Source organism: Montipora foliosa, chromosome 14, assembly GCF_036669935.1.
Source record: "Montipora foliosa isolate CH-2021 chromosome 14, ASM3666993v2, whole genome shotgun sequence".
Taxonomy (NCBI): domain Eukaryota; kingdom Metazoa; phylum Cnidaria; class Anthozoa; order Scleractinia; family Acroporidae; genus Montipora; species Montipora foliosa.
Genome location: NC_090882.1, coordinates 5,507,765 through 5,517,764, shown reverse-complemented (window position 1 = coordinate 5,517,764; position 10,000 = coordinate 5,507,765). Strand labels below are relative to the sequence as shown.

General features: G+C 41.4%; 1 protein-coding gene and 1 pseudogene across 1 annotated transcript in view; one reads left to right on the top strand and one right to left on the bottom strand.

The window, feature by feature from the left end:
- The first annotated feature begins 1,299 nt into the window (after positions 1 to 1,299).
- LOC137985544 (beta-1,4-N-acetylgalactosaminyltransferase 3 pseudogene) lies at positions 1,300 to 5,307 on the top strand (annotated as a pseudogene).
- A 573-nt stretch (positions 5,308 to 5,880) lies between these two features.
- LOC137985205 (Golgi reassembly-stacking protein 2-like) overlaps positions 5,881 to 10,000 on the bottom strand; it is an 11,954-nt gene continuing 7,834 nt past the window's right edge. Inside the window, exons 10-11 of the mRNA XM_068832728.1 lie at positions 8,810 to 8,891; positions 5,881 to 8,121 (exon numbers count right to left, since the gene is read on the bottom strand). Of these exons, the coding sequence (XP_068688829.1) occupies positions 7,622 to 8,121; positions 8,810 to 8,891 (582 nt within the window). The 3' untranslated portion in view covers positions 5,881 to 7,621. The remainder of the gene's footprint in view (positions 8,122 to 8,809; positions 8,892 to 10,000) is intronic.

The window sequence follows — 10,000 nt, the reverse complement described above, 5'->3', positions numbered from 1 at the left end:
TTGTTTAACTAAACACTAAGCGACCAAACTTTTAAGCCTTCATTTGAAAAAGACACCTGTTTATTTTAACTGGAATTTTCCTATTTAACCCTTTCACCACCATAAATGCCATTGACACCCATAGATTTTAGTCGTCAATTGGGAAGCCCTCGACGATGAAAGGGTTAAGAATGCAATGCGTGTTTTTACATGTAATATGCAGCACACGAGATTTGGGGTTTCAGACTTTTAAACTCGCGTTTTGCATACATGTATACTATAATAAGCTGCATTCACACGCTGAAATTTTGTGTTGTGTCGTACATCACCGAACGGGATTCAGGATTGGCAAGAAGAACAAAAGAACGAACAAAGATAACAATGGATTTAGCACAGAAAACAATAGGAAGTACGACACTATAGAGGTTTTGCACGGCAACCATGTTGCATGGCAGGAACAATGAAAATGCTTTGCGTTAGAAAGAACATTTATTCCCATAGGAAAAATAATCTATTATTCCTGCCATGCAACATGACTGCCGTGCAAAACCTCTAAACAGCCAATTACGGGGGCCCACAGTTATCATGACAACATTCTTTCTACCTATGACAACTTTGTTTCCATCCATGACAACTTTATTTCTACCCGTGACAACTTTCTCTCTACCCGTGACAAAGACCGTTGTCATGGGTGGAAAGAAAGTTGTTATGATACAAAAGAAAGTTGTCATGATACTTATGGGCCACCGTAGGCCAATGAAATATAGTGTTCAACGAGAGGTACGACCCTACCCGAGTCGTTGACGTCACTTTTCCCTGGATCCAACCCTCCGAGGTCCAATCGGTCAGTTAGTAACATGAGTAATGGCGGACCGTGAAATCCAAAACTTACACTCAAAGTAAAAGGCCTTTGGATAAAAATCATGCAGTCAGGTGTTAAGCAAATACACTTTCAGAATCTGAAGAAAAAAAGGAAGGCAACTAATTTCTAGCTTACCTCACATCTCGCCGATAAAATCACACTTCTGCGGCATCAGTCACGCTCAAACTCCGGCGATGGCCACACAGATAAATTTACTTCTCCTTGACCAAGTTTCAAGGTCCAGCGAGTATCCATTGCTGAGAAACAGCGAAAAATATTCAAATTTTCAAAATCCTTCGAGGCTCGCTTACAACGAATTTTGACACGGGTGGTCAACCGTTCACTTATTTGCTCTCACCGTATCGAGGCTCAAGACAACGGTTGACCAGCCAGTCAAATAGATGGTTTTCAATCACGTGCTGAGAAGGCCATGTTGGGGCGCAAAATAGTAGCAAATTATGGCTCACATTTTGCATTATAATGAAATCAAATTCCCAAAAGACTTTTTCTCTACTGTTATGGTTCTGTGCACCAACACGGCTGCCGTGACATCGGGTAAAAACCATCTATTACATTGATGACGCACGAACATAATTATATCTCCAGTACTTGTAGAGATCCACTGGTTACCAACACAGCAGCTCGGACTTCCTGTCGGACTGCCATTGTTATGCAAGCGACCAATCAAAAAAATTGTTTAAGTCCATTGGATCCCAGAGTCTTTCGGGCGCTCACCCGCTGACCAAAAAGCCCGAGGACTTTGGGTACGAGATTGACGTCATAACCAAAACCAACATTTCTGGCATTTCCATATTTTCTCACCATGGCACCTTCCGCGCGCGGAACTCCCCTATAGTTACATTTCGAAGGTCATCATCATGTAGGAAAACAACAAGGGAAACTTAAGAATAAAATCATATTTTAACTTAAATTACTTAAAAATTATTCAAATGATTTTCTTTAACAAAGAAGCCTGATTCATGCTTTTCTCTTTTTCAGGAAATTTAACCTGGAAGAAATTCTAAGTGTTGAACGCAAGATAGACAAGAAATACGGAAAACGGTACCTCCTAGATGTGAAGTTGCGCGACCTCACAGCTAACAAGTCAGTTGTCTTATCTGAATATGTTTTCATGCCAACGAACTCAAATCAACTCTATTACCCGGCGAATTTTCAGTGGGAAGCAAGAACGCCCATTTACCTCGTAGTTACGGCGAAAAATTTAGGTCGCTGGCTTCACCATTTTATAATGAATGTGGAAACAATCTTGGAAGAGACTCAAGACCCTAATCTTCAAGTTATAATATATGATTATAATAGCAAGGACATCAACTTGGAAGAGGTTTTAAGACGAAGTTCGTTGAGAAATTACACGGTGCTAAAGAAAAGCGGTGATTACTCAAGGGCAACGGCCTTTTCAGAAGCGATTAACTTGGTGAGAGACCCACACAGCATCGTATTCCTGCTGGACCTTCATTTGGATATCGCAAGTTCACTGATTAATAGCATCAGAAAGGTGAGATATATAAATATAGCCAGAATAAGGTCTACACAAACAATGGACTCACAGCAGAAGGATCCAAAGGCTACCGTACCACCACGTAAATTTATAGATAAATACTGAGAGAAAAGAGTGGGGTGAACTTCTTACTGGTCCAACTTGATTTAATGATGTTTCGGCTGTTCAGCCTTCTTCAGACGAACGTTGAAAACTAAAAACTATTTACAATGGTTGTGCGTATCAGAAGTACTGGCTTATATAATCAGCTTAATTAAGAAGTACAAAAAGGTTAAAATTAAAAGCAAAATGACAATACAGTAGTATGAGTGACAAAAGTTATGTAAAGTTATGTACATTCATTGCTTGTTTATGTCTTTACTTTTTCAGCACTGTATTGAGGGACGCATGTTCTACACTCCAATCATCGTCCAGTTAAATTGTGGCGCCAGCCCGGCCAATTTGGCCGGAATATGGCAGGTATATGGCTATGGCTTAATTGGGATGTACAAATCTGATTGGGACAGAGCAGGGGGCTTCCCCACCAATAAAAAAGAATGGGGAGGAGAAGACTGGGAACTAGTGGACGCGTTGTTTGGAAAGGGACTGGAATTCGAACGCATGCGCACAAGACATGTGTATCACTATCATCACTCAAAGAAGGGAATGTGGTGAATTCGCAAGAAGAAATTTTTCTTTCCTTGGCCAGTTTGTGCTTCTCTGTTAACTAATGTTCATTTACATAAAGGCCGGTTTACATGGTACGATTTGTCGGCCCGATAAATCATAATGTGTAAATTGTATAAAATGTATAATTTTTCCTCAAAAGATCATCCCGTTGTCCTTTTAGTATACGCCATTTTGAACGCTTTAATTTTTTAAGTCTTTATGCGCATTACCGACTCGCATACCCTTTGATCAACATGGCGGTTTCTCTCGGAGTGTCGGCCAGAAGATTTGCGCTCTGACGCAGTCGGGGCCGATAAATCGGGCGAACAAATCGTACCGTATAAACCGGCCTTAAGACAGGGGCTCATCAAGGGGAACTTCAATCTCCCATATTTGGCCTGGGAGTCAACCCTTTCCTACGATGGCCCAGGAGGGTCACAGTCCAGGTTTAATTTTTCACAGTCCAGTTTTAATTTTTCACAGTCCAGTTTTAATTTTGTTACTCGTCACCAGTTCTCTCACAGGTCACAGGTCACAGGATTATTTTACCAATACAGAAAGTATTCTAAACATTCATAAAAGCTAACCTTAGGAATTAGGCCTAAACAAAAGCTTTAAGTCCGAAGGTTAGCTTTTATAAATGTTTAGGATACTTTCTGTAATGGTAAAACAATGACCTGTGACCTGTGAGAGTACTGGTGACGACTCACAAAATTAAAACTGGACTGTGATCCTCCTGGCCTGGGCCATCGTACTTTCCCGAGAACACCTCTCTTGGGAGATTCAGCAAACCCACTATTGTAAAAGCTCATCTTCCTTACGAGATTCAGCACGCCCGCTCTTGTAAAAGTCAGTCAAAACAAAGCTATCTCAGCGACAAGGGAAATATGATAACTTTCGCAGGAAACACAGTTCCCTATAAAAATAAATTTACTCGGGAAAGGGTTGACTCAAGGAATTAGTGGAGATAAAGGCTCCTCTAGATGAACTTCTGCACCAGAGCAATGAATAAAAAGCCTTGTAGTTTCATTTTTCACTCCCTCCACACCCCTTTTTTTCCGCTGGCCTACTCTTTTTTCTACTCTCTTGTGTAGAAACAAAGACGGCAATCGTCCAACGATTAAAACGCACTAATTGGTGGAAATAACTTCACGCCCCACCACAATATTGGACCTGTTGTAAAATCTGAGAATGCAATAGACCACACTTTGTCTTTCTTAGACAGAATTAGGGCGCTTTCCTTTTGACAGAACTGACCGGCCAGGCCGGGTATTTGGAAGGACTAACTCTACAACGCCTTCATGTTAACACAATTCGAAGATGATATATACTCCTCCAGAAGGATGCGAGAGATTTTCATGCAAGTCTTCCTTTAAATCGCTGCATTTTCTTTACAAACTGACGGGTCTGGCCGGCCAGTTCTGACAAAAGGAAAGCGCCCTTAATATATTTGGAAAGAATGATAAAAAGAATCGTTGAGCAAAGCGATGTATAACATAACAATATAAAATAAGAAGAACCTTGACTTTTCATCCCAATGCGCATGCTTTGAATATCTAAAGATCGCGAATAACATCAATCTCGTCCCCAGAGTCCGCTTTTCTTTTGGTCAGCACCAAGAACACGGACTCTGGCCACTCCCAAGGCAGGAAGTCCGCAAATCACGGACTTCCGGCTCGTCTACGCGCGCTCAGAAATTTGAAATAACAGTGGTTGTCAACGGTTACAATAATGGACCTTCACTACGACTGCGCATAAATTGGAAGTGGCTTCGTGCTGACCAAAAGAAAAGCGAACTCTGGGCACGAGATTGGAATCTCGCTCGCCCACATCAAATCATTGTTGAATATCTCGCAAGCTCGAGTACGTAGAAATACGGTAGAATAGTTGAAACTTACGTTTCATTGCGGCCATTAACATTATGCAGTAAACAGCCACTTCGGAAAATACCATAATACTCTTTGTTTGTCCCCCCAAATTTTGCATAAGCTTTGTTTTTGTTTTCTCTTGGGACCGGTCCAAGCCCCAAGAGAAACTGGAAACAATGCTTATGCAAAATTTGGGGGGCACAAACAAAGAGTATTATGGTATTTCCCGAAGTCGCCTATAGAAAATCGCGTACCTCTGCTTTAGCTTTTAACGTTCAAATTAGTTCTGTTTAGTCACCTATGTGTATAGGAGCTCTGCAATGCCATGAGAAATACCTTGTTCCAAACAATGCGACGTTTTCGTTTTGTGGATAGTACTTTCAACCAGACTGCGAAATCTTCTTGAGCTCAGCCAAATAGACCTTTTCGGCTTGTACATTTTGTTTTCCCAATACAGATCATGTGATCATACTCAGGAGGTTTGGTCTTTTGTTTTATTCATTAAAATGAGGGCATGCAAGCATGAATATGCCTGCATGTACTCTTTTTAATGAACAAAACAAAGGACCAAGCCTCCTGAGTATTATCACATGATCTGTATTGGGAAAACAAAATGTACAAGCCGAAAAGGTCTATTGTCATCCTGGCGAAATTTTCCGCACGTGTTCATTGATTTTCCTTATATGGTCACGATGTCTTTATACGTCACGGCACGCAAACATTATTAACGTATGTTTATAGACAAGGATGGCCTACCGAATCATATACTTTCTGCAAATGCGTTTTATTCAAAAGTTGCATACATTAGCATATTCTTTGGTAGAGGCACGCGGGAATTTTATACCTGGGTCATGCCGTCCGTGCAGTCTCGATTAGCACGCGTTCCAACGCGTCAGAGGCATGAACTTCACAAGGAAAAAAAAAATAACATACTTGCAGTCTTAAGTACTGCAACATCAAAAGATTCCCAGAATTGCTTAAAATCCCCAAATTTAGAATTCACAACCAGTTTTTCATCTTTTAATTTAATGACCACTTTTGCATTCACAAATACTTTATCTTTCTACGCAAATTTCCTCATAACTTTTTCAGGTTTACACGTATCTTGTCTTGAACTCAGGATTTGATAGTTACATTTTTTAATTGTCAACATTCCTGTATTCACCCCATACTGTAAAGACGTCTATAATCTATTGACCATCACTGAAGACAAGTAAAACATATTAACTACAATTCAGACAAAAGGTATGGTTTTCATTTTGGAGCCGCAAAACCAAATTCTAGGGAGTTGAAGGAACGATGAAGGCTACGGGAAATTGCTACGGGAACGACAACACCAAAAAGCAACAATATTATTGGTTACGAACTGATGATCGTGCTTCACGAGCGGTACGCACTTTTTGTACATTTCTCTCCCGTACTCGTCAAAACAAGAACTTGAAATGACCAAATTTAAGGTTTTGACGACAACGTAGACATACATAAAAGAATCATGATCTTTCATTGTCTCCCTTTTAATACTTCAAATCCGTCCGTACCAATACAGCCCATATTGTACAACATGAGCTTTAAATCAGGCAGCGTTTACATGAACGCGGTTTCACATCGACACGGTTTCATAACTTCGAAACCGCATCTAAAAAAATCGATGAGGTTTAGAAGTGTTCTCTCCGTTTTCGCCAGAAGATCAAAGTCGTGATGGTACAAGCGAGCGCTGCACCACGTGCTAACTTCACCATTTTCAATCGACTAATGCAAATTTCGCGCCACAAGAGCTGAAACCGTATCGTTTTGAAAACGCTCCACTTTTGGCAGCGTTTTCGAATCGACCCGGTTTCGGTAACAGTCTCGATCGGTGTCGTGTAAACAGAAGTCGTAACCGCATTAAAAACCATGCGGTTACAAATGAAACGTTCGTGTAAACGAGCCTCAGACATGTACGCAGAAGCAACGCTTTCATCGCCGCACACACAATCACATTAGCTAATCATGGCGCAGGGAAAACAATGGAGCTCTTTCAGCGTGGGAAAAACGAAGTGTTGCAACTTTTCACTTTTTATCCGGGCCTGTACTAAACAGCGACTATTTGCCTTTCAGTCGGAGTCTTATTCACCACTTGCACAATCCCATAATACACCTTTATTACCCCCCAAAACGTTTGCATAACCATTGCTTGCAATTTCTCCTGGGAGATGAAAATGTTCCAAGAGAAGTCGACAATGCCTATGCAGATTTTTGGGGGGTAAAAGAGGTGCATTATGGGATTTGTGCAAGTAGTGAATTGACCACTGTGATAACGAATATCGTTGTCGATGAGAGTACAGACAACGCTGAACCACTTTCGATTTATTAATTAGCCAATAACCAGGCATAATAATGCAAAATCAAAGCGATCGCCAAAAATATTAATTTACCTTTCTCCCAAATTCCATTAAGCAGCTTGTTTACCCCCAAAAGGTGTACTATGGGATTCGAGAAAGTAGAAAATACTAAAACCGCTCTGAAGGATGGTCATTCGTCATATTCCTGAAACATACCAGACTTTCAGGAGAAGACCTTGTACACGACGCCTGAAAACGGGTTCGGGATTGTTCAAAGTAACAATGGATATTTAATTCTGCCGTCCATCTTCAATGCAATTGTTACCCTGATTTGTCGCTCCTTATGCAACAACATGTAGTTTTTTTTACGATAATAATAATAATAATAATAATAACCTCGTGAGCTTTGTGACAATTAACTGTTCTATGACGTGACAGTGGATTGTGGCGGTGGTAGAGTAGACGGTGTGAACGCTGCAGGTAGACCTTCACTCGCAGGCGTGGGACTTACAAGGGGTACCAAGGGAGTTGGGCTTGCCCCCGCGGGACTTACAACGGGTATCAAGGGAGTTGGGCTTGCCCCCGCGGTGATATCAGTCATGAGAGGTGTCGCCGTGGCTGTCACTGTCACGTCGCGGCTTCCCACTGGGGCGACGGGCGATAACTGGGAGCCGCCAGCAGGAAGTATTGGTACCAAAGGCTGGGAGACCCCAGCAGTTACACCGGGTAGTCCTTGAAATTGGGGCGAATATTGCGGCACAGCTACAGGGGTACTGCCAGGTGCTACTAACGGGGCCGCCACTGGATATGTTCCTGTTGATGACGGGGATGCAGCTGGAGTGGGAAAGCTGGGGTTGAATGGACTCGTGGCCGGTGGCGCAGCTGTTGAGCTGAGGTTCAGGGACGCCATCCCAGGTTCCAGACCTAGAGAAAGAGAACTTTATCACTTACACGTGAACCATGACAGAGGGGTTAAGTTCAAAATCTTCGACCAGTTGGCTTAAGGACGGTGCCTACGATTGTTATTACGCTAACGTTCTGCGCATCTCAAGATAGTTGGGTTTCCTATCGGTGGTGCTTACTAATACAGGGATATTTTTGTGCGGTTTTAAACTGCGCGGAAAAAGAATAGCTTAGAGCTCTTGTCAATGTATCCAAAAATAAAATTTGGGGTAACCCTTCCTTTTTTCTTAGATAATTAAGCTTCAATTAGGAAGAGATCGCCATACATTGCTTCGTATTTTAAAGCTTTTTAAAAATATTTTTATTGTTGATTAATTATCTTTAAAAAAATGCGTGGTTAGGCCCAATTTTCTTTTTGGATTTCAATAGCACTTGTTAAAATCTCCTTTCGCGCATATTCATACACTGCACAAAAATACTTTTGAATTAGTAGGCATCGTCCTTTAACTGGATCCAAATCAGATCACTGAGCGCGAATTTGTTGCCTCGACTCCGGCATGACCAACGTTAAGAATCTTCAAATTTGAACTCAGAAGTTTTCTAAAGCCAAGAGCTTTCTAGTCTTGTTTGTTTTCAAGACTTCATGCCTAAAAAACGTAACATAGGGCTACCGTTGAGAATACTCGTTATAGCTTGTTTGTTTCCATACCTGTGGTATGAGCTGGAGTCGTTGTTGGTATAGCGACAAGCGGAACTGAAGTGGGAGGGCCAGATACACCAACAAGAGGAACCTAATCGATCAAGCATATCAATCACTGTTAGTTCTTGTTCTATAACAGTCTTTGTGCTATTTTGAGAAAACAAAAAAGAAAAGAAAAAGACAACATCCCCCTCATAGTACTCCAAGCTAAGGATGAAGCAAAGCAAGGTCTAATCAGAATAACAATGGCTCTTTTGTCTTCCGCCATTTTAGTCCGGTATATGAAAGTCTACCCAATTTATCAGTCAATGGGGATTTTGGGGTTTACATGTACATGAAAAATAACAAAAATGCAGCTGTGCGTTACATCATCAAAGTCGTCTATTTTTCTCATGATTATCTCATATGACAATGCTTAGCATAAGGAAGCACCCGCAGCACGCGTAGCTCAGTTGGTCAGTGCGCGGCTTTCGGAGCAAGAGGTCCCCAGTTCTCTCCTTGGTGACTTCAACGTCTGTTTTGACTTTCCTCTGATCTGTGTAGCTGTAGCTTTAAATACCCGTAAAATGGAGCAATAACAGAGAAAGTATGGTAAAGGGAACAGAGTCGGCATCCAGAGACACCAGCCTCGTAGCTCAAGGGACTACCGACGTTAAATAAAGTGACTTTGTTTACCTTTACCAGTCAATTAAATACTCAATTTAATGCTTCCAATTCCAAATTACGCAAGCAGACGATTACAAGCCTACACAAATAATTAGCAATTATTGAATGAGGCTGAGTAGGATATGAAGAATTCTGCAGGTCGAGGAGGGTGTTATCCACCAAGGCTGAAGGTCGAGGTGGATAACATCCTCCGAGATCTGTAGATATCTTCATATTCTACGAAAGCCGAATTCAATAATTGCTGTATTATTCATTCAAAATATTTTCATACGCTTAAAGGAGAAAATGAGCTTAATTTTTAACAATTTCGCAACCTCCAACAAAAATAACACATTCTCGTCCCCAGCTTTTTTCGGTCAACGGTTCAATAATTTGCAGCGGGCTGCACTTTTGACGTCATTTTGACGTCATCGGTTCAATAATCTGCAGCAAGCGGCACTTTTGACGTCATTGCTTCAATATGACGAAGTTTCTTTCCAAATTTGGTGAACAGCAGGCAGCTGGTTATGGTGAATTATGCGTGTGGTTTTAACC